The sequence below is a fragment of the Colias philodice genome, chromosome 9 (assembly GCF_061535455.1).
Source record: "Colias philodice isolate Cphi_HAF_F1 chromosome 9, ilColPhil1 Martin Lab GWU primary, whole genome shotgun sequence".
NCBI classification, from domain to species: Eukaryota; Metazoa; Arthropoda; class Insecta; order Lepidoptera; family Pieridae; genus Colias; species Colias philodice.
In genome coordinates, this window is record NC_143094.1 from 10,495,975 (window position 1) to 10,520,481 (window position 24,507).

Below are 24,507 nucleotides of genomic sequence, written 5' to 3' on the forward strand. Positions count from 1 at the left end.
AGTCCGTGTACGGCCGCTATAAGTAATTTAAAATGTATGTATAACTATGTGTGTTTAAAAATAATGAAAGATCAATAAAATATATGAAATTATAAAATAGTAGTTAACTGGTATTCATAACATTGGAAATTCAATAATTAATGTCAATATGTACATGTTTTGTGCTATAAAGATTAATTAATTGTTAAAATAAAATAATTAGTGGAATATTACATTTTATTTCTGGCTATGACTGGCGTCTGGCACTGCAACAATTTTATTTGAATTTATAAAATATATATATGAATCTTGGAGGCAAATTAAGTATTTCTGAGTAGGTACCTATCCACCTGCGCAGCTGCGGCATCGCTATGATAATAATTAATAATGATAGAGTAAATCTAAGGAGTAAATAATAGAGCTGAACATTTTCCATCAATTTTTTTTGACTAAAAGTATGTCCTCACCTACGTTCTTCCCAAGTGCTGTTTCGAAATTAATCGAAAATAAGTTTAGTGCTTTTTTTAATAGGATATAGGTAGGTACATAGTTGGTAATCAGTTTTTGTTAAACCTGGTAAATCATTACTACATACTAGGTATATAAAATGTAAATAAAGGCAATTAACAAAAATTAATTACAATAGGTACATCGGTGGTTTAGTGGTGAGACCTCGACTACAAGTCCGGGGTTCGAGATCAGACGAGTGCCTAGGAAATAAATTGATTTTTCAATTTATCTGCGCATGTTTGTTACATCACCACTGCTCGAACGGAGAAGGAAAACATCGTGAGAAAACCTAACGTGCTGGCCACGGACAATTCGCTATAGCGAAAATTCGCGCGGCGCGACTGGCGGCGCGTCTTGCGAATGAATCAAATGTATGGAAATGTACTGGGCATGCCACGCGCAGCGGCGACCAGCGAGACGACCGGCGAATTTCCCCGCGCGAATCGCGCGGCACGACTAGCGATCGAAACAAATGTATGAGTTATTACGGCGCAGGCCACGGAGTCGAGCGGCAGACGCGGCGTCTACTCCCGGAGCGAACTTAATTTAAAATAGTTTGTTTTTTTTTCGCGAAAATGGAGACGGAAGCTTTTATTGCAGAAATTCTAGCTAGACCAGCTATTTGGAAGTATAGCCACCCGCAACATAATTTTTCATCATGCCTATATTTTTCATATTTTTGGTGGAATTCTCCGTCTGTAACACGATTTCTATTTAATTCGTGTACTCCACTATATCTTCCAAACATTAAATCTTGAGCAAAAAAGCTGCTACTCTCCAAACAACGTCGAGCTAACTTTGATAAAGCCATCTCGTCTCCTCGTCTACACTGGTCGCGGCGGCGAACGCAACTGCCCGTGGCATGCTTACCGCGCCGCGCGAATTGCCGCGCCGCCCGTCGCGCCGTCGGTCGCGCCGCCGGTGTCCGTGGCCAAGGTGTAAGGTAACCGACGCGACGTGTCGAAGAATCAAAAGTTCGGCGACATGTGTCATCCGCCAACCCGCACTTGGCCAGTGTGGTGGATTATGGCCTGTACCCTCATAGGCCTCCGAGGGTACAGGCGTGTCCCAGCAGTGGGGAATGTATATGGGATGATGATGATGAATTACAATAGCTTAGGTCTTTTGTCTTGTATTTCTATTTTCTATGATTTAATAAAATGGAAGAACTAACTATAGGTATTTTATTGGCTGTGACTTTACATTTTACTTCATCAAAGCAGTTCCAATTTTTTTTAAATTAACATTTACATGGTAACTACGTATTTATTTAAGTGGGATGTCCCTGATGACCGCAATATTGATGTTTGATCTTGACTATGGAACGATTAGATACATGTTTCTACTAAAAAAAAAATACTTACAAACTCAACCGATTTTGTAAATTCTTCCGCCAAGAGAAAGCTACATTATTTTTAGTGACTTTAGATTTTTTACAGCCTTTTTATCCCAGTTCGGAGTTTGGGCAGCTAACACCTACATCCTGTACCTACATAATATAAGATATCGTAAACTGGATCAAATATGTAATATTATCGTTATCGATTTATCTTTTGTCGCATTAAGAAGTTGCTAAGAGAAAAATAAAAGTTTTTGTGGCTTACCCGTGTCTATTGCAATTTGTCCCTAAATGAGACTGCAAAAAAGCGTAAGTAGGCATAGGTACCTATACATATTATTATTTATCACATTTAATTATTGAATTGAAGTTCAAATTTTTATTGTTTTGATCCGGATATAGCCATGATATTTATACATATATTACTTAGTAGGTATACCTAGGTACCTACTCTATCACTTGGTACTAGGTACCACAGATTAGATTCATACTAGTACCTACCGGTACTATCGAAACTCAGCGAATAGTAGAGGAGACAGTAGATGATCGACCTTCTCGATCTTGTTACCAGATGAGACGTATTTTTTATTAAATATAATTTATATACAAGTACATAGTATGCCTATCCCTTGCCTATCAAAAAAGTGACCAGTGAATGGTAAATCCCCCACCGCGGCTCTTAGATCACAATCCACAGACCACATTATACAATTCTACATAATATTGTGATCAGTTAAATAAAATATAATACAGCCATACACAAAGGTAAAGTGAAGTCCCGTGTCCCCGTAGTGGGGTAAGGGGCAGATGCATTATTCATACATCTGTTTCACTGATCGATTTTCTTTAGGGACAAGTAGGTGATTAGCCTTCTGTGTCCTGCCAGACCGAGACATTTTTTTCCTTCGTCTCCACCGGGAATCGAACCCAGGACCCCTCGGTTCTACTAGGCATTAATTCCTTTATAGAATCGTAGACATTTTTATTTCCAGTCCGTTTCCGCCATTCTTTAAAAAGTGCCAGAACCATTTACCAGGAAAGGCAAGTTCTCAGGGTGTGGCGTACAATGTAGGTCACAAGTATAGCATTAGAGTGGTATATTCATCATGTTCTAATACTTTGTACGAGAAGTGGGTCGCATGTGACAGGCGTGGTTAGGCGCCGCCTACGTTGTGGCACGCCTTCTTAATTGAAGTATTTAATTTCCGATAATTTTGCTCGTTGGTTGTGTGATTTTTAGTTGCTGATGAGTGAGCGTCATAAGTGTGGATAAAAAGCGAAGATACATAGAAAAGAAAATAAGACAATGATATAATAAGGTAAGCTTCTGTTGTTGTTTACTCAGAAAATAGGAGAAGCAAAGTTGGAATTAAATAAAAGATTTATTTTGCATGGTTAAATCAGCATCAAAATTCAAAATCAAATTATATAATAATATTTTAGTGGTTTGTTTGGCTGTAAGTATCTATGATATGTCGATGATAATTCGTACAAAGGTAAATTTTGTACTACTTAGGTACCTATTAAAATAATAATAGTTAAAAAAAACTAAAAAACACGCTTTTAGTTCGGTTTTCTATAAAACGCGTGTTTTTTATTTTTTTTTAACTATTATTTATTTTATCAAATTAGTGTATTGTCATCGGTCCTCAATAAATCTACAAAGTTTGAACGAAATCTGGCCGTTTAAAGTGGGTCAAAATCGCGCCCAAAGAAGTCGGTTACAAACATACAGGTGAAGCTAATATAAAGCGTGTAAAAAGAGATTCATCATTCATGCCTATTCACACTTAGCAATGAATATCATATTGAATCAATTCAATTTTCCTAACGCTGGAGAAAGCACTTTTTTCAATTCTTGTTCCAGTCATTTACGGTTGTTATTAAAATCCTTAAGCTTTTACGCAGAGCCTAGGCTTAGTAGTTAGTCCTATGAATTAGTCCCCTATTGTGCTCACGAATTTCTTTACACACATTCTCTCAGTAATTTACTCCATCACGTCAAGCTTTTCCTACTAATTACCACCAATCCCAGTCTGCAACAGCCTTTACCAAGGTCTGTGTGAAAAAGCGGATAATCGAGAGGCGTGGTGTCAAAGCTCGCTCCGCCTACAAGAGAGCGGCGTTGGATCGCACATAACTTGGTCGGCTGCTGCGCGGCGTGGTCATGGCGCGAACTGTGCCGCCGAACCGCACGTAAGTTCTTTTTTTTTAATTTTTCAAAAGGGTAAAGATTTGCTGGATAGAGTAAAAAAATGGTTCAGTAATTTTTGGTTTTGGAATTTCTTTCGCTAATAGAAATTCAATTTTCCTGTGTGAGGTTATTTTTGATTGAATTTTTTCTGGGGTGATTGCAATTAAAATAAATATAAATATTTGATTTGAAAAATATAGAGGCTTAGTTAGTTTTGTTGGAAAAACTAAAAAAAAAACTGAATGGTTTTTAAAAGTCTTTCGCAAATAGAAAGCTGAATTTATCCTGTGTCATGTGTGAGGTTTATTTTTACATCGGTAAATTCAATAAAAAAAAAATTGATCTGCAGTTATTATCCTATTAAAAAACAAACAGTATTTAATTTAAGCCAAACTCTACCTACTAAAAATTATTATTAAAAATATTTTACCTACCATTTTACCGGTAGGTACTAGGTACCTATTAATAATTTCATAATGACATTTTATTATTTTTTAAATATATAGCAAATAAAATAAATGGGATTCCTTATCCATGAAAATTGTAAATGTAATACATTCCTAACTAAAAAGTCATCGTGCTTACCTATTGAATTTATTTTACTCTCCTTTTGGTCTTCGTAGTGCGTAGTAGATAGATACTTTTACTGTTTTTACTAGGTAATAATCTTTGAAGTAGGTAAATTTCAATTGAAAATATTATTTTTATAATAAACAAAATATAAATATGCGTTACAAAAGTATATGTAAGTTAGGTACGAGACAAATTATCACAAAATATAACTAGGTAACAATTCTCAATATTTTTTCCTAGAAGGATAACTAAATTTTTTTTTCTATACAAATATTATAAAGAGGAAAGGTTTGATTTTTTGTTTGTTTGTTTGTATGAATTGAATAGGCTCCGAAACTACTTGGCAGATTTGAAAAATTCTTTCACTGTTGGAAAGCTACATCATTTCTGAGTGACATAGGCTATATTTCATTTTCAAAAAAAATAGGCATCCTTACTAAAATTACGATAACGTAATCCAAGGTGTGAAAAAAATATCAAAAAACTACCTTACATCGCGTGCTCTGCGAAAACTATTGATGATAGAACAAAATGATATACTACATTTTTTTAGAACACACCATTATCTACAAAAAATCAGCGGCAGCATATCTCTAACTATTACAGTCATGTCACAATAAGCGTTTTTTTATTGAAAAAAAGAAATTAAAATACCACCGCTACAAAAAGCTCTTTATTTGTACCTTGGTATTAACCCTTATCAAAATAAACGATGTATTATTTAAGACTGCTTCAATATCTTTATATTACTTTTTGAATTATTCGATTCTGACAATCCATTCAAAAGATATCACGAGTTAAAAAAAAATTAAAAAATAAACTGTATTCGGCTAGCTATGCGTTGTAGGCGTCACTCGGGCAGGGGTACGGGAGGGGGGTTAAGATCACGAAATAAACTTGCCGCGCGGCTTACTCGCGCGGTCGGCTCCAGTGTTGCCAATCGTACTATTTAAATCGTATTTATACGACCTTTTTGGCTTTGGTACGATGTATGATCGTAATTTCCTAATCGTACGCAAAATATACGATCTTTTCAAATATCAGAATAACATGGAAAAAAAAATTCCGATTTTAATTAATTTTATTTGTTGATATAAAAAAACAATAACAATCTTTTAGATTTGAACAAGCCTTAAACTTTTTTTTTATTCATAATGCACTCATCCAACCATTTTTAAACTTGAACGAGCATTAAACTTTTTTTCGAATGCGATCGAGTATTCAGTCACGTCAATCTAATGAAAACAAAAATTCGAAATAAATTAATGATAGATACAGTGAATGGAACTTTGTTGGCTGCACAACATTTTAAGGAATCAGGATCATGTATCGATTTCCAGCCATCCAGCGACATGTTGTGCAAATTAAATTTAAGTATGTACAAAAGAATAAATTCTTCGACTCTTGCATCTGATGTTGCGTGTATTGACTCTGATAGCGACTGATATTTTAATTTATATCCATACATATGGCACTGCTGTGTGATCCATACTAATATTATAAATGCGAAAGTAGCTCTGTCTGTCTGTCTGTTACTCAATCAAGCCTTAACTACTGAACCAATTTGCATGAAATTTGGTATAGAGATATTTTGATACCCGAGAAAGGACATAGGATAGGTTTTATCCCGGAAATCCTACGGGAACAGGTTTTTCTTTGAAAACGCGGGCGAAGCCGCGGGCGGAATGCTAGTCATTCAATAAAATATTAATTAGGTATTAGATACCTACGTAGGACTATGAAACTCATTAAAAAACCTTCCATTGGGTTTCCTACAATTATTTAAACGTGAGTCCATATTATATTGATAAAAAAATTATTTTACTAAGGGAAAATTTGATACTGATGTAGTAGAGGAGTTTTCTGAGTGAACCATCAAATCATTCGACCATCTAACTCACTGAAGTCAGAAATGTCTCTTTGGCCACGTGTCTATCTGGTACTGATCTTACTAAAACAATTGTTTGTTAAGTATTATCCACCTTCGAATGAAAATCGAAAGATAAGAAAAGATATTCGAAAGATTATATTGGTAGAGCTGTGTTGAATAAAATCTACCTTTTTTTAAAGAAAAATACAGAGCTTTTTCTAGTTATAAACCAATTTAAATAATTAAAAAAAAACCGGCCAAGTGCGAGTCGGGCTCGCGCACAAAGGGTTCCGTAGCAGCAAATATAATAAATTACAGTTAAATCAACCTATCTCAAAAACTATAAGAGATACTTTGATCAAACCAAAAATCGTTGAAAGAGTTAATTAGCATGCATCACCTCTATTTTTTTTAGAATTTTATACCCCGTAGTTATAAAAATAGAGGGGGGGGGACATACTTTTTACGACTTTGAGAGCTGATATCTCAAAAACCGTTCACTTTAAGAAAAATGTTTTTTAGAAAACTTTATATCATTTTAAAAGACCTTTCCATTGATACCCCACACGGGTATGTACATCGAAAAAAAAAATTTCATCCCTCAGTTACATGTATGGGGGGCCCCACCCCCAATTCTTTTTTTTACTATTTAGTGTCATATTTTTGTAGCGGTTCATACAACACATATTCCCATCAAATTTCATCACTGTAGTACTTATAGTTTCCGAGTAAATCGGCTGTGACAGACGGACAGACGGACAGACGGACAGACGGACATGACGAAACTATAAGGGTTCCGTTTTTGCCATTTTGGCTACGGAACCCTAAAAATGGGATTGTGTCTAGTGTACTTAGATACTAATTCGGACGATATCTGCTCTAAGAGACCTGTCAGCATAAGCATAACCTTTTTCTGGATAAAAGAAAGTTCGATAAAAAAACAGTCGCCATATTGTAGAACTATTTCAATTGAAGATAAGATTGTAAAAGGAAAAAATTGTTAAGTTTATAAAATATTGTACAAAATATGTATATATTTTTTTATAAAAATATAAAAATATGTACCTAAGTACAGAGCTTTCAAATATCTGACTATTAAAAAAAATTACATGCTTATCAACATTTCTTGATAATAATTGGTCTCTTCTCTATATAGATGTGTAACATAATTTATAAGTTCTATACATAAAATAATAGATAATGTTTAAAGACGAAGAAAAAACTTATCTAAATATAATATTATAACACATAGGTACCTACTAGAAAATCGTTATGCAAGAAATAATGCGCAAAGAAATACCGGTGCAATATAAACGAAATCCAATTTATGGACACACTAGAACAGTTGATGAGAAGGGTTTTTCGGAAACCGATGGGTTGCCAATGACACGTGCTTATCGCCTCTGCGCTTTAAAGCGATAGGGTTGCTACTAAAATTTATTTACTTAATTTTAAATTTGAATATGAAAAATAGTGTGAATCTTTTGTCGTATTAGGTGTCTTTAAATTTTTTGTAAAAAGCAATTTCGAATCTTATATTATATTACGTTGATTTTTTTACCAAACAAGAAAGATGGGTATTCCGTTTTGAATGATGTCAAATAGTAGCCGGAAAGTCTTTTCTTTTGATGATGACGCAAAATAGAAACATTATAAGTTAAACGTTTTATTGTCAATGAAATAAAATTGGGGTCAAATTGTACTTCGTTTCTTACCTTCATCCTGTAATTTTCTACCGTTTAGCGCGTTTGATAATAATTTTTTCAGTATTTAAAAAAAAAATTATATAGTTGGTGATATTATTAGGCGTATTTATAAACTTTTCTTAAATTTTAAATAAGCAGCTGTGTTCTTTTTTATTCTTTCTTTCTTTCGCATCGCAACGAAGCGATTTTAATCATAATTATAATCGGACGGTGCGATTTTATGATATACTAATTTAAGTCTGGAGATAGTTAGGTGGCTAGCAAATGATGCTACTTTTTACTACGTTTAAACATGTAGAAAATGTTGCGAATTGACTAAGTACATGGATGAAACCGCGGTTAACAGCATATAAATTTTAATAATTCCATTTGCTAAAAAAGATATTAGATAAATAATAATCATTCTATTTAAAATTACCTACCTACGTTTCGTTTGAAAAAAGATAAAATACTATAGGTAAGCAGTGATAATTTTAACAGTTTTCATAAAGAGCGAAAGATAGAGGCTTATGAAAATCAACCCCCAAGTTTACTTGGATAATAAACATTTTAATCTCTTATTTATCTACCAAAGTTATATCAATATGTATTACGTACATTATATGCGATACATACATTAAACAACAACATTTAATCAAAAAGAGAAATAAAACGCTTTCTAAAGTTATATTCTGATAGAGATAGTGATATATAAGAACATTATTAACCTGTATCATGATCTTCTCTCATTTTTGGCCTGTTATTAAATAATATCTGCCTATAGTCTCCTTGTGACCATTCCCGCTGCAAAGTGTGCGAAACGTCGAAAAAATAATATAATGAATAAATTGCGTTTAAAATCCGTTAAATATTTAATTTATAAATGTATAATACTCGCGTAAAATCAAACACTAGAAAATACTATTATATAGGTATTTGGTTAAATTAAGAGGAAATACACAACAAATAATAAACATTTCCAACAAAGCGCCAACCCTATCGGTCAGCCCAATAGAGAGTCCTCTGTCATGGCGGTACATTTGTCACCACACTCCAGTGCTTAATGAAGTGGACGACGATTATTTGGGACTCATGGGGCAAAGGTTAAGCCCCAATTATGATGTTTTTTAAATGTAGAATTCGAATATGATTGTCATAATAATAGGTGATATAAATATTACCTACTCTATGAGGGGTAGTAGGTAATAGGAATTTTGGGAATGGGCACGTTGTAACAGCATATAATATAAAGAAGTTCGGCTTCCTTGGAAAACGTACAAAACTGAAGCATAGTTGAAGAGATTTTAACGATTTTTGTTTGTAGTTGAAATACGTATTTTATGACGGCTATTAAAGCGCTCTTGCTTAAACCCAAAAAAACTGACACGAACTTTTTTCTGTCCTACTCCTACAATCCATAGCTGTACAGCCTTTTCAGCCTTCCATTTCATCTACAGCAGTTCTATTTCTTTTTAAAAATAATAGAATGTTTTCTTAGCAAAATTTGTTATCTTCAGACTTGAGTATTTTAAAGTACTTTCCCTCCAGGGCCCATCGAAAACTTCCACACTGTATATCATCACGCTAGGACCAACAGTAGTGGAGCACTGTGGGTAAAACCGCAGGGCACAGCTAGTTATATATATTTGTGCCCTGATTAGTCTTATCCGATGGTTTCTCCTTAGATCGTGGCGGCGCGCCAGCGGCCAGTAGGATGGCGCTGAAGACGCCGACGCCGGGCGGCGGCGAGCGCGAGACATGGGGGAAGAAGGTCGACTTTCTGCTCTCCGTCATCGGGTTTGCTGTCGACCTGGCCAATGTGTGGCGCTTTCCCTATCTGTGCTACAAAAATGGGGGAGGTAAGTGGTATTTATACAGGTTGTGTCGACGAGAAGCAGAAGAGACGCGCTCTTATTTTTCTTTCAGTGGGAACTTAATTAAATAGAAATTTTCAGCAAGAACTAATTTAATAGAACATTTTGATTGGTGATCTATATTCGTATTTTAGGGAAGATTTCAGGAACATAATCATTTTATAACGCTACAAATATGTAATACAAAAATGAAATTTTATCAAGAACTAAATGGTTTTATGACTTTGTTTTACTATCTGTAGGTAAATAAATTGATCAAATCAGTCGAAAGGAAATAAAATTGTATAATATTAATTGTTATTACATAGTAATGTACTTAGTTTTTTAAATCCACATGACACCATGGAAATAACAATTTCATTATTAGGTATGTTTCACTTTCACAAATATTTTTTCTTATGATACTCAAACTTCTGATCAGCCTATGGATTCCATGATTCGAATACATATCGCAGGAGAAGTACAAAAAGCTCAATCCTAAATTGAGTCATCGAACAGATTCACTTATCCTTTCCCGTGATTACGTTAGATCTACGTGAAAGGTAAAATCCGGTGTTGAGGTGTAAGAGGCGGGAGGACAAGCGTGTGAAACGACCTCAAGGCTCAATGTTAAGTGTCTCTTGCCTCCGCGCTAATTGTCGCCTTGTGAGCTTGAGACGCGTTCACTTTGCTATTTGCAGTCAATATGCACTCTTCTTATTGACTGATTTCAACCCCTTTTCTGGATGTACCTATATCTACGCTTTGTTTGAGTGATATACTGTAGAGTGTCTTATGTACAGGGCAGATTTTAATTAAGTATACTTGGGAAATGGGAGTTTTTCTCAGCATCTGAGCTCTGATATTAATTTAATAAGAATATGATAATATTCATGTAGATTGTACGAAATATATTCCTAAAAATCGATCTCTATGAAATATAAAGAAAATTCTAATTTTCAAATCTTAACTAGAAATATTTAAAAAGGCATTTCTTCGATGAAATTTTCATGGTTTAAAAAAAAGGTTGATTCAGTCAAATCAAAATTTTTTTTGACCTTGGACCTTAGAATAGAATTTGTATTTACTATATCTACTGTGCACAACGCCTTGCATTTCTCGTATAGTTGATTGTATGCAGGACGTGTACCTATATGGTACTTGAGTCGTAATCGCCAACCCCCAGTTCCACTGTTCTCGACTACATCTAGAGAGTGCTTATACTTACTAATTGAACACGAAATATCTTTGAGTATTAGAAGAGGAATTTTCTTCCTATTGTTCTGGATGGGCATCTGAATTAATTCCTTACTGGCAATTGGAAACTCAGAATGTAAACCACTATATTTATGGTATTTATGCGAATCTTATTTTTTTATGTTCTTTATTTCATTCGGATCCCATGTTATACAAATTACAAATATTTAATTTAAATTTCTACTAGTTTACAATACAATAAGGCATAAGTTACGACACTGACTAATATTTTACATATAATATTCTTCAAAGCTATCGTCGCATCACAGCGCACAGCCACTTCCTAGAAAACAAAGTTTCCAATACTAATTACGTCCCTTTCCTTCACTTTGTCAGCAGCCCTTTGCCGTCCAAGAGCATGTAATTGACAATCAAAGCGCGCCCTTTGCGCGACGCTCTGAGAAACTTAGTTAGCTTCACGACGTGCAGGAAAATTAGTAACGCAATAATAGGAGGGTAATAAGGTAATAGAGTGAGGAGGTCATCCGATGCCGATCGGTCTCTGTGATCTAATTACATGGCAATTCTCTACTCTGCAGCTGATATTATTATCCTGCGTCTGATGTCCTGCCAAGGATCGCACCGGAAATTTATTTAACGCGGCCTTTGCGCTTATGGCATCGCCTTTGGCAGTCTAATTCAATTTTGTGCGGCGCTGGACTGTAAAACTAGTTTTGATATTATAAATATGGAAGCGGCGGATAATTTTCCAGCGTGGATAATGATATATGAACTTTGAGAATAAACGATAAAAGATGATGGAGTTAGAAATGTTACACGTAAATATCTGTGCCTCCAGTGAATAAGGGAGTAAGACGAGTTATTCCCTTTGGTTTTTATTGCACCATTGGATTCAGCTCGTCAAAATACACAACATATCAAAAGGTCATATCTCTAGCTGTGTCCTAACCCATTTTTTCGAATGACCCAAACGGTATAAGTAGGGTGTGATTAACGGTATAAGTTACCTTATCCATCATTTTAGGCAATCGCAAAGGAACTATTCGTCTCGAGTCAAAAGTACCCACGAACACAAAGACGTATGTGTAGTTATACTTTTTGAATAAAGACTTAATTCATTTTGTTCCATCAGTCCTAACACTATTTTAGTATAAACGCATTTGTGTCATTTTTCTAACATGAGCATAAAGGAACAACTCTTTTAGTGTCATTGGTTCAAGTGACGACATGAGACAGTTTGGCATTAATGCCATGTTGCTATTGGTCTATTAATTGAATACTGCACGGAAACAACACACACTATTCCTTATTATTTTTAAATCCACATTTAAATCGTTTTTTCAATAAATCTGCAACAACAAATCTTTATATTTTTTAAAAAAGGTATTTATCAGTTAACTTGGGATACTAATATATTTCTATGGAAATTAACTATTTTTTGCAATAGATATTAAAAATACAGTTAACACATTAAGTTCATTTAATAATATTATACTCTTTGTTTATATAAATACAGAACGATAATTGAATCATCTAAAAAAACCAACAAAAATGTTAAACTTATATTTTCTTCTTATAATTGGGTAAGTTTTTAAAAAATAACTCGTTTTTAATCTTTTTTTTTTTTAATTATCGAACTACATTAATCAAGACAATAATACAATAGTCTATAATAGTCGCATAAAAAAAGTATTTATAACCAGTCTTGACAATTATGAATATTGTTTTCTCCGCATATAGCGTTTTAGCCACTGTGCTTTGGTAATTTGCCTTTTTTATAGGAAAAAAATCCGCAATATCGATACTTCTTTGGTCCTGCATTTTCGTAAACATTTTATGGATACTCTGGTACCACATATTTTGAAAAAATTGGGCTTTTGTCACGTAGAGTCTCTTCAAAGTGCGTGCCACAAGTCGTATTTGCATCCAAGGCACCTTCAAATCTGTGCTTAATTTTTTCATAAAATCTTTGCGGCTCATTGTATTTTCTTTATTTATCTACATTATTTTAACATCATATGATATAGAAATTGTTAAAATTCTATATCATGCCGTAAAATATCGCCACTGACCACCTATAACTTTTCCTGTATTAACTGAACATACAGGAATATGGTTTTCGGGCTTCTCTTATCTCTTTATAGTGCTTGTATCCTCAATGTATACCACCATGACATTGTGGCGTTGCCACTTTTATTATCTATATTTTATTATCTGTGGCGTTCCGAAACGGAACGCACTTGATCGAATTTTAAATTGATTCGACGATTAATTTTCACTAGGACAATAGTTAATACGCAAAACGCAATACGCAGTTGATACGTATTTAATACCAATACTCAATGATTGTCTCCTGCTAACCTGTACAGACTAGACTCATTGTGGTGACTGGTGAAACACTGTATAGCATTAACAACATAGTACTGTATTATTGAAAGATCGATTAAACGTTTATTTTACAATCTACGACTTTCATTATACATGGGTAACAAAACCCCATAACATATTCGGTTTTACTCCGGACAACATCTTCAGCCACCCAATCCCCTTGCTTGAAGTCCAAATCCAGCGGAGGACAATAATCGTCATTTACTAAAATTGAAGGTATTTCGTCCTAGTATAAAAGTTGTCTGGATCCCATTTTATACTCAATCTATAGTATAATACTATAGATATCATGTGAAACGTGACTTGGAAAAAAATTATTCAAATAAATCACAAAATAAAAATTTGAAACAATCTTAAAAGTTACGAAAAGCCTAATTATACGACAATGACGCACAACATCCTCTTTATAACCAAATTGCGGAATTTACCTGGATGAGCCAACTATGTACTGCTAGGTCTAGACGGCTAATAAGTTGGTTCTGGATTTTGCAGCGATTCGATGGTAAATATAGAAGAGTTCATACGTCAAATTTACGTAGATTGGACTTCTAGGGTTAAATGCATAAATATCTAAATTTTGTTTTGTTTTTATTATCTAATAACGATAAAAAAAAACCGTTGATTTCATTCATTTTTCAAGCTACGTGCATAGTTTTTCCACTAAAATGCCTCAATTGAGTCATAAAGTACACAAATTTCAAGCATAATAAGTCACATCATTTCTATAAAACCAAAACTGGCAATAATATAAGTCGTGTTGTGCGACTATGAACATAGTGCATAAGGGCATAAGTCGTTATATTGCAAAGAGTAAAAAAAAAAGTATGTGAATACATTGAGTTATTCCATGAAGTACTCGTTCATAAGGCCACAACTACAAAAAAACACGAAAAAAGTATATTTATGGGGTTGTTACAATATGTGTTCATATGTAAAAATATAGTCTAACATCATATCTTACACATACAAGCTTAAAATTTTGAATTAATAAAGATTTAGTATTGATATATAGTTTTTTGTCTCTCCTGAAAAGTGCTGTTTTTGAGTTATTCCCTTATTCACTGGAGGCACAGATATTTCCCCTGAATGTGGTATCAATCAGTGTGTAGGGATTTGGTCAGTGAATACAGGCGTTAATTGAGTCGCTACTTCATCATAGCGCAGGGGTCACATCCATCAGTCACGCGTCGGTTACAAGCTGCGGTAGGGTATGAGGAAATGACATTTTCGATCAAGCCATCCACACTAATTACTAGTTCCTCGTAATGCAATAATAGGCTTTGTGTACTGAATTGAATTTGAAATTGCGTGGTTATTAAATTATTAGTGTCCGACCGAACTTTCGGTTTCGGTTTCGGTTTCGGCCGAGTTTCGGCCAAAAATTAAGTTTCGGCCGCAGTTTCGGTTTCGGCCAAATCGGCCGAAACTTTTGCCGAAACCGAAACTTATTTCGCAAGTTCAGTGAACTTAGTTCACACACGTTCACGCTTGCCTAACTTCGTTTTCCTCGGCAACGCTTTGACGGACGCTGTCAAAGCGTTGGTTGACCCACGCTGGTGGAAACAATTTTTGATTATCTATGTTGAGATAGGAACTGGGTGTAATAGTAATAATTAATAATTATTATTTTTATATAAGAGGTACCTAAAAGAGACTGATTATTCTTCTAAGTACAAATACCAATCCACAGTATTAAAGACTCTTTAATAAAGAGAAAGATCTCAAAATACCAAAACTTAGTAACAATTACTGATTTGATTTAGGCCCTTCGCTCATGGAGCTACTCAAAAAGAACTAGTCACAAACTCAAATTACTAAGGAACGAGTTGCCTGAGCGTCACAGCCCATACATGTTCTATGGAGATTCGCACACGACGCGACTAGTTACTAACTGGTGAGTAACGCGTTAGCAACCAATCACGCGCGACGCGTCGTGCCGGTCTCCACGCTACTGGTTTCCCGAGTTTCTTTGTTTTTTATGATAAAAATGAACGAGCAAATAACAGAAGTGACTGAAACCTTATAACTTGAGTAGCTTTGTATGCGAGATACAATTTGTAACTGGTTTGTAATCGTAATTACTGATTAGTTCAGTCATTTTTGAGTAGCTCCATGAGCGAAGGGCCTTAGATGACTGATTTTAGTGAGAACTTAATTTGAAAAAATAATAAAAATTAAAATTGTTATTATTAATATTTTTAAAATATTATTCTTTTATTTTATATTAAATCACTGATTACAACAAATTTAATATACTGTGTTTTCATTTCATGCCCTAATTAAGGCAAAATAATAGGTAAAATGCACCAAAGTTCAGTATTTTTAGAAATTTCATACTTGACCACGTGAGTTTCGGTTTCGGTTTCGGTTTCGGCCGAAACTGAAGTCACGGCCGAACATTCGGTTTCGGTTTCGGTTTCGGCCTGAAAACCAGTTTCGGTCGGACACTATAAATTATCTTAAAAGTAAATATAAGAACTTACTTATGTACACAATCGCTTATATACGCTTTGACGTTTTGAGTTGGAAGAAAATTACATTTTTCAATTTTAACAATAAACAGAAGAACCGTTATAAATTATATTTCGTTAACACTTGTCAGACAACTATAAAATTAATCGAATCCTCACCCATATTTTATTGACTACCGAGCAAGATTTATTTATCAATCGGCACAAATAAACTCATTTCCAGTTGAAATGGAAACAATACCGATAAGTATCGAAGGGTCTTGCGGATGATTTAATACTGTTCCGATGGAAATCTCATAATACCCAATCATCCCACTACGCTGCCGTGGCCCAAGGGACTCGAATGCTGAGATTCTTATACAGTCCAGATTCAAACGTTTAAAATATAAAACTTTATCTTCAAGGAACTGAGTCTAAGAACTTTCACTTATTTCTATATTTTATAGTAAGTACCTATCCTAAAATCTAATTGGATATTTATAGCAAATTTTAGTATAGTTGTGTGTGGATACGCAAATGCTCTAAATCTAAAAGTTTATTTTTACAGGATAATTTTAACATTACTGCTATTTGAATAGCATACAAATAAACTACAGCTTTAATTTCTAATGTTACATTGACGATTATTTGATAACGTAACCAGCATAAGATTGTTCATTCAATTTATTTTATTTTTTCTTAGGTTCAAGTGCAACCATAGCAGTAAAATTAAAAAAAATCGTTATGATTATTACGGTTAACTAGGCACTGCGTTTTTACGGTAATTTCATTATACCTTCGTTCGTATATTTCAGTCATTGAATAAAATAACTTCACCAAGTAAAATGCGCTTGCCACATTAAGATACTTTGGACGTACCTATAGTTGGCAGATTTTATCCTCTTATATTCGCGACCTGTTGCATCTGGCAATAAAGTAAATCCTCTCCCCTGCCTCCATGCCACTTGATTTATAAGAGCTGCTTATGGGAAAAAGCGATGATTTCAGATTAAAGCGAGATTGCTATATTATCTCTTAAGACATTTCATAAATAAGTATGGGGAGAAGTGGCCATGGCTTTTGGTTATTGAAGATTTTAGACAAGTTTGTTAGGATAGTACGATTATAATGTAGCTAACATAATATGTGTATTAGCATAGAGTGTAATCTGTTACATGTTTTAATTTTAATTCATATATATACTTACAAAGAAATATAGTTCCCAGCAAATGATTTAAACATTGAAGATAGTATACGTGTCTTCCTATTATAATTTAGCCTACGTTAATCAAAAATTTGCTGCATTTTGCGCAGAGAGCGCTTACAATGTGGTGTCTGTGGACTGTGGGATGCATCAGCTCTTTTCTAATAATGCGCCAACAACGTGTGGAAATGTAAAGTCATATTGTAAATTGCTACTGATTGGACCATAATCGTGAAGAGAATTAACGGAAGTGTCTCATTTCACAATTGTAATACAGAAATTGCCGTTTTATGTCTTTATCTACTGTTTTAACTCATCTCTTGTATCTATTTATAGATGTTTATATTGAAGATTTCAGTCAGTGCGATAGACATATTTTTTTATTTAGACTAATGTATTAAAGCTGAAGAGTTTGTCTGTTTGTTTATTTGAACCCGCTAATCTCAGGAACTACTGATCCGATTTGAAAAATTCTTTCGGTGTTAACTATATAGCCCATTTATCGAGGAAGGCAGATGCAGAAGGCTATATAGGCTATGCCTATGTATCATCACGCGACCAACAGGAGCGGAACAATGCGGGTGAAACGGCGGGGCACAGCTAGTTAATAATATCATTAGTTATCTATCCTAAATTTTCCAGTCCTTATAAAACTATATTAAAACCTATTTCGTCAGGATTTGACTTACGACCAAATTAGGAACTTTATAATCTTTTTTACTTGTATAGTATTATCTGTGTCTTTAATTACTGATGTACCTAGGTACATATATATTTTTCTTATTTTTTAAATTAGAGTACCTACCACGGAGCATCTACGATTTAAGTTCAATGATATTTTATTACTCTAGATATGTCTACTTTTAATCCATAGCTAGGCTAATTAACACTTCTTTCTCTAAAATGAATGCTATTCAAGGCAATGAAACTATCGACAAAAATAAATATTCAAGTTGTATCGAGCAAAGGATATGTCTATTATGTCTTATACAGCACAGTGACTATTGTGCGCGTCTCAAGTTTCATAAAAGCTTGTTCAAAGTAAATGCGACTCTTAAAAGGCCAATTACCGCAATTTGCGTCGCCCTCCCGCCAATATGAAATTATTGTCTCGAGAATTGCGACCTATGATCTGAGATTGCTTCGGAATCTTCGAGAAAAGTGGCGAGCAAAAAATTTATTCGCACTAAGAGGATTATTGATAAGATTGTAGCGTAAGCTTCGCTTTTAATTTCAATTGCGTTCATTGTTATAGCGTTGTGAAGTATTACTTATCTAGCTATGATTAAGTCTTTTCTATTAAAGTACATACCTACAATTTTAATTACGAAACACAAGGAACGAAAAGAAAGCAGCCACTGGAAAATATATTATTAAATGAAAATTAAAAAAGAATAGTTAAAGAGTCACAGAGAGATCTAGCTAATCACTTTTCTATGCGAGTGTCATGCTGCTAATTTTCGTGATTTAAAAGGAAAAATAGTAACATTTCCTGTTTATTTACGACTGATTGGGGATAAAACTTTGAAAGAAAACATAAGTACGTTTTATAATATGTACTTCTCACTTAGCACTAGTCTTTTATTTGATTTGCATGTCTCCTGTCGAAACACCGTCGCAGCCAAAGAGAATTTATGCGTAGGTATGTTAGTATGTTACTGTGACTTTTAAGATAATTAAATTATTATAGGGGCGTTCTTGGTGCCATATTGCATCATGTTGATGGTGGGAGGCATACCTTTGTTCTACATGGAGTTGGCTCTCGGACAATTTCATCGGAAGGGAGCTATCACTTGCTGGGGAAGGCTGGTTCCGTTATTTAAAGGTAAGTAAGGAAAATTATGATCTCATGCAAACACTGTTCTATTATTTAACTAAGCAGGAACATTATTACACATTTCATTATTTTGTTTGATTTATTTCATGAAATATTATGAAAATTATAAACTGCACTGCTGCACAGAAGCTGCTGAAAAAAGCTCTTCAAAAACTAAATTTTAAAAGTAAAGTAGTTACTTAATTAATTGTGTAATAAAATCTTTTATCTGGCAAATTTCACTGCCGTGCTTTATTTTATTGCTTTTCCCAGATCACAACTCTACCTAGAAACGATTTAAAATAAAATAGATTCCAAGTGTAATTCCGGAGCACTTACCTACGGTCCATAATTGACACCATTTCTGGGTCCCCCTTAAGTGCTCGCCCATACGCTTTTCAAAGGCTCTGCAGATTTGCGAGCCCGGCTTATGTTCAGTGATTTCATTTTACTCGATTGTCACGTCTCTACGCTGAGTGGCTTCATGCGATATGATTTTTGAGGAGAAATAAAATTGGTAATGGCGCGGAATAAATTGTCTAAGCGGTTTCTTTTGTTGTAACTCTTTTTTAAGTGAGTTTGGACGTAGAGTGCGTTGCAAAATGATTGCATTTTATCAAAATATGATACGGCATTATAACTGAAATTAGTTTAAGGTTAAATTTCAAATAAACCTTCTTCAAATTGATAAATTAATTATTTGATAATATAAGATATATTATCAAATGATTCTCATTAGGTAGATCAGTTTTTGGACCGATAAATAGTTTGAAAAAAAAGAGTGAAAATAGTCAGTAAAAAAATGCTAAATAACCAGCGTAAGCAAGCCCTCTTCTCTTCAACTAGAAGATAATTTAAATAACAATATTTTATTATAGGTATAGGTTACGCCGTGGTCCTGATCGCCTTTTATGTTGATTTTTACTACAACGTGATCATAGCTTGGGCTTTGCGTTTCTTCTTCGCCTCTTTTACGACTATGCTGCCGTGGACTAACTGTAACAACGAATGGAACACGCCATCTTGTCAACCAGTAAGTTCAATAATTATGTAGCAGTAGTGACTAAAATTTTATTTAATTTTGTGGAATAATTGAGGAGTCGGACATTGATTTGCGATTTACAAAATCATCTTGATTAGGTACCAAAAGTTCCCATATTCCAAAATAAATTCAAAAATAAAAATATTCATATTTGTATTTACGATCGTATTGTATTATTGCAATTCACGATGTACGATATCAAGTGGTTATGGTTTACTATGGACACATACTCCAAAATGGACTAATAAAACAAATTTTTACAAACTTTATTTTTGTGCTCAATTTATATATCAGGTTTTAATCAGATTATAATATCTTTAGTTCGAAGCCAATTGGGAGGTGATAAACGCAAATAGGACCCGTCAGAATTCTTCTAATCCACCTCCAGCCACACCGTTTACTTCAGCGGCGTCGGAGTATTTCAAGTAAATATATTTTTACATTATTAGTTAGTAAGTGTTAATAAAGGTTCGACAGTAGAGGATGTAATGCCGTAGGCGTACTAAGCGCAATGGAACTTATGGTTTTTCATAGGTACACTTAATATTCCGACGATGGGAAATCTTGTATTAATACAATTTTTTTTTGCAGTCGGGCAATTTTAGAACTTCAGGGGAGCGAAGGCCTTCACGATCTTGGCGCAATAAAATGGGATATGGCGTTATGTCTTCTAGCGGTTTACATCATCTGTTATTTTTCTCTATGGAAAGGCATTAGTACATCTGGCAAAGTATGTCTTATAGATATTTAGAATGATTGTATTCACGGAGGACTTAAATACTCAATAGGTCTGTTTTTTTGTAGGTGGTTTGGTTTACTGCATTATTTCCATACGCTGTGTTGCTCATACTTTTGGTACGAGGAATAACGCTTCCCGGTTCAGCTACAGGCATTGCATATTATCTCAGCCCTAACTTTGAGGCTATAACACAACCACAGGTAAAATATTGAGATTTGTATTTATATTGTAACTCCTACTTCTATAGAACATGTTTTAAATAAGGAATTTAAACTTCCAGGTTTGGGTTGATGCGGCTACTCAAGTATTCTTCTCCTTGGGCCCTGGTTTTGGAGTTCTTCTGGCTTATGCATCTTACAACAAATATCATAACAACGTTTACAAGTACCTAACTATTATAATTACACCCAATTTAATTTCCTTTTTAACATGTATTGGATTGAATACTAACACTATATTTCTTCTTTTCAGGGACGCAATATTGACCAGTGTGATTAATTCTTGCACGTCTTTTATCGCTGGGTTTGTGATCTTCAGTGTTCTTGGTTATATGGCGTATACTTCGGGTAAAGATGTTCAGGATGTAGCCACAGAGGGACCAGGTTTGGTGTTCGTGGTCTATCCAGCTGCTATCGCAACTATGCCAGGCTCTACGTTTTGGGCATTGATATTCTTCATGATGTTGCTTACTTTGGGATTGGATAGCTCAGTAAGTTACCTACGTTGTGCAAAATTGACATCATACATAATATTCATTGAGTATCAGTAATTACTTACCTGCTTGTGCACATCGTACTAAATAAATAGCTAAAAGTATTATTTAAACGAATTTCCCTTTTCAGTTTTGATATACGAAACACTATTGTAAAAAAATCTTGCTGTCTTTGAAGTTGTGAAGATAATGTTATTTTCCAATGCTTTTAGTTCGGCGGCTCGGAAGCTATAATAACAGCTTTAAGCGATGAGTACCCTCCTATCGGGCGGCACCGAGAGATCTTTGTGGCGTGTCTTTTCACACTGTACTTTATCGTGGGATTGACGTCGTGCACAAAGGGCGGCTTCTATTTCTTCCAACTTTTAGATCGATATGCAGCTGGATATTCCATGTTGGTGGCCGTTTTCTTCGAGGCAATCGCTGTATCCTGGATTTATGGTAATTGAATATTTTTATTCAATCACATTTTTTCTATATCTTCAACATTATTATTTTAGTGATGCAAGTTACATTTTTTTTTCGCTTTTTTTTCTGGTATAATAATAATCTCTCTAAAACTTCTTTTCATTTCAGGCACAGAAAGGTTTTGTGAGGACATTCGCGACATGATAGGTTTCAAGCCAGGTCTATACTGGAGAATCTGCTGGCGTTTCGCTGCTCCGGCCTTCCTTCTCTTCATCACTGTTTACGGTTTACTGGACTATGAACCCTTGCAATATGAAGGCTATGTGTATCCTTGGTGGGCGAATGCTTTGGGCTGGGCGATCGCTGGATCGAGCGTCATTTGTATACCGACTGTTGCGATTTATAAAATTCTGACAACTAAGGGAACCTTTTTCGAGGTAAGGAATCATCACACGGTAACCAAAATTAAAAATTCTTCTTAAACAGCTTAAACTCCAATTTTCTGTCTCTACAGAAAATCTATATAAAAAAAATCTAGCTTCAATTTCCCTTCTAGTCCTTATTAATAGTCCTTCTTATTAATTGACAATTGCCTTTAACAGCGACTGCACATCTTAACCACACCATACGCAGACACGGAAAACAGCACTGTCCACAACGGGGTCGTGGTCTCTGAGAGTGGTGGTGTTCGACTCACCTCAGCTGTCACCACACCCACCTCACCACCCGCGACCACGCCAACACAGCCCGCGCTCGTGTGAGCCCAACTATCCTTCGACGTCTACTATGTTTAGTTTCCAGATAAAAAATGGCGTACCCAGTTCAAAATGGCGGCAAATAAAAAAAAATAAGTAAAATAATATTTCGGCAAATTAGTAGATATTATAATCAAGTATCATAATGTAAAGGTATTGCTTTAGAACCAGGTCGAATATTCGAATGTTATTTTATGCTGTATCATGATTATAATTTTATTGTCAAGGTCTTTGAACTACGGTTGGCACCGTTAAATATACCAAAAGGGAAATATTTATGAAAACATTTACGCTGTGTTTATTTATAAATAAGCTTTTTTGATTTGCCTATTTTTGTACTAGAATAAATAATATAATAATAATTAACTCTATATTAAAGTAAGTTAGATTAAGTACTTAATTTATAATCGGCGTGGAATCAAATAGCTGATACAATAGGCTATAGCTATTATAGTTATTACTTATCTTATATTCACATTCAGTATTATTATAAGTGCTGTGGTATAAGTAATATAATAATATTCAGCAAACCGTCGATGTTATAGATGTAGATTTTAAAAATATTATGAGCATAAGGTTGACGCTGGAACAATTAGAAATAGTTAAAACTGCTTCTACTTACGATATGCCTATCAAGAATGGGTCTAATTTTATAAATACTGCTTTTTAATAGATGAACCAAACGCAAATAATATTTAGTTACTTACACTTTTTTTTGTATTGGCGCCAAAATATGACACATAGCTTTAGTACCTACAGATCAACTACAAAAATATTGTCACAGATGAGTTACAGATAAAAAAATAATTATAGGTAGGTATGCTGCTTAAATAGATATAAGAATAAAGCTTCATGCTATGCTTATTTCATAACTTAAAATATTTATTGAAGTAGTTAAGAAGAGTGAATGAAGTGAATGTGTGAACTCTATATTTAATATTAGATTTAACCTAGAATAGTCTATGATGTTATATTGTTCTCTTTCGAAACTCGAAATAAAATGCTGTGTAGATAATAGTACACGTAGGTAAAAAAAAACTATAATATTTTAAATTGGTGTCGTGCATAGTTCATATACCCACTGTTTAATCTATATTTTAACTAGTAATAATTCTCTTACATATATAAATTATACGAAATCAATAACTTCGTGTTGAATACTCTTCTCTATATTAATCTCTCTTTATTGTAGTACTAATACATTTATTATACTGTCTTGTTATTACGTAGAAAATTAGACATTTTGCTCTTCTTCAATTTTATCTCTCGATGTTGTGAAAAAATATTTTTAGGTGCTCCATTTTTAGTACATTTTTGTGTCATTTTTTGAATTATTTACACTATTCATCACTCCGACTTGGGCAATGCGGATTGATGAATTGTTTTAATGTTAATTAATTGATTTTTATAATATATTTTAGGTAAGTAAGGGTATGTTAAAAACACGATGTGTTTTGTATAGGTAGGACACGTTCCACACATTACGGTTTATGGATGTAGATGAAGCTTTATAATTAAAATCAATAATAGAGTTTTGACTTTCAAGTTAGATTTTTTGTCTAAGAACTTAGTAGTTTCCTTAAAGTATCAACAAACATATATTTTTCTCTCTCAAATGTTTACTAGTAGTCATATGTATTTAAAAAAATAATATCTCATCATGTTATTCTCAGTAGAATTTCATATTTATTCTAGCTATATTTATCTTGATCTCTTGATTCTTAGATTTAAAATATATTTAATAAAATCAATCGTCATACCAGCCATTATGA

The 24,507-nt window shown here is 34.0% G+C and overlaps 1 protein-coding gene across 1 annotated transcript; it reads left to right on the plus strand.

Annotated features, from left to right (window-relative positions):
* The first annotated feature begins 3,960 nt into the window (after nucleotides 1-3,960).
* Nucleotides 3,961-24,502, plus strand: DAT (Sodium-dependent dopamine transporter). Its single transcript, XM_089699447.1, has 12 exons — nucleotides 3,961-4,024; nucleotides 9,836-10,009; nucleotides 18,954-19,088; nucleotides 19,958-20,112; nucleotides 20,443-20,546; nucleotides 20,713-20,851; nucleotides 20,926-21,060; nucleotides 21,141-21,244; nucleotides 21,332-21,569; nucleotides 21,785-22,013; nucleotides 22,149-22,417; nucleotides 22,583-24,502. Exons 2-12 carry the CDS (start codon nucleotides 9,865-9,867, stop codon nucleotides 22,739-22,741), a joined length of 1,812 nt encoding a protein of 603 aa, XP_089555573.1. The 5' UTR covers nucleotides 3,961-4,024; nucleotides 9,836-9,864; the 3' UTR covers nucleotides 22,742-24,502.
* The last annotated feature ends 5 nt before the right edge of the window (nucleotides 24,503-24,507 follow it).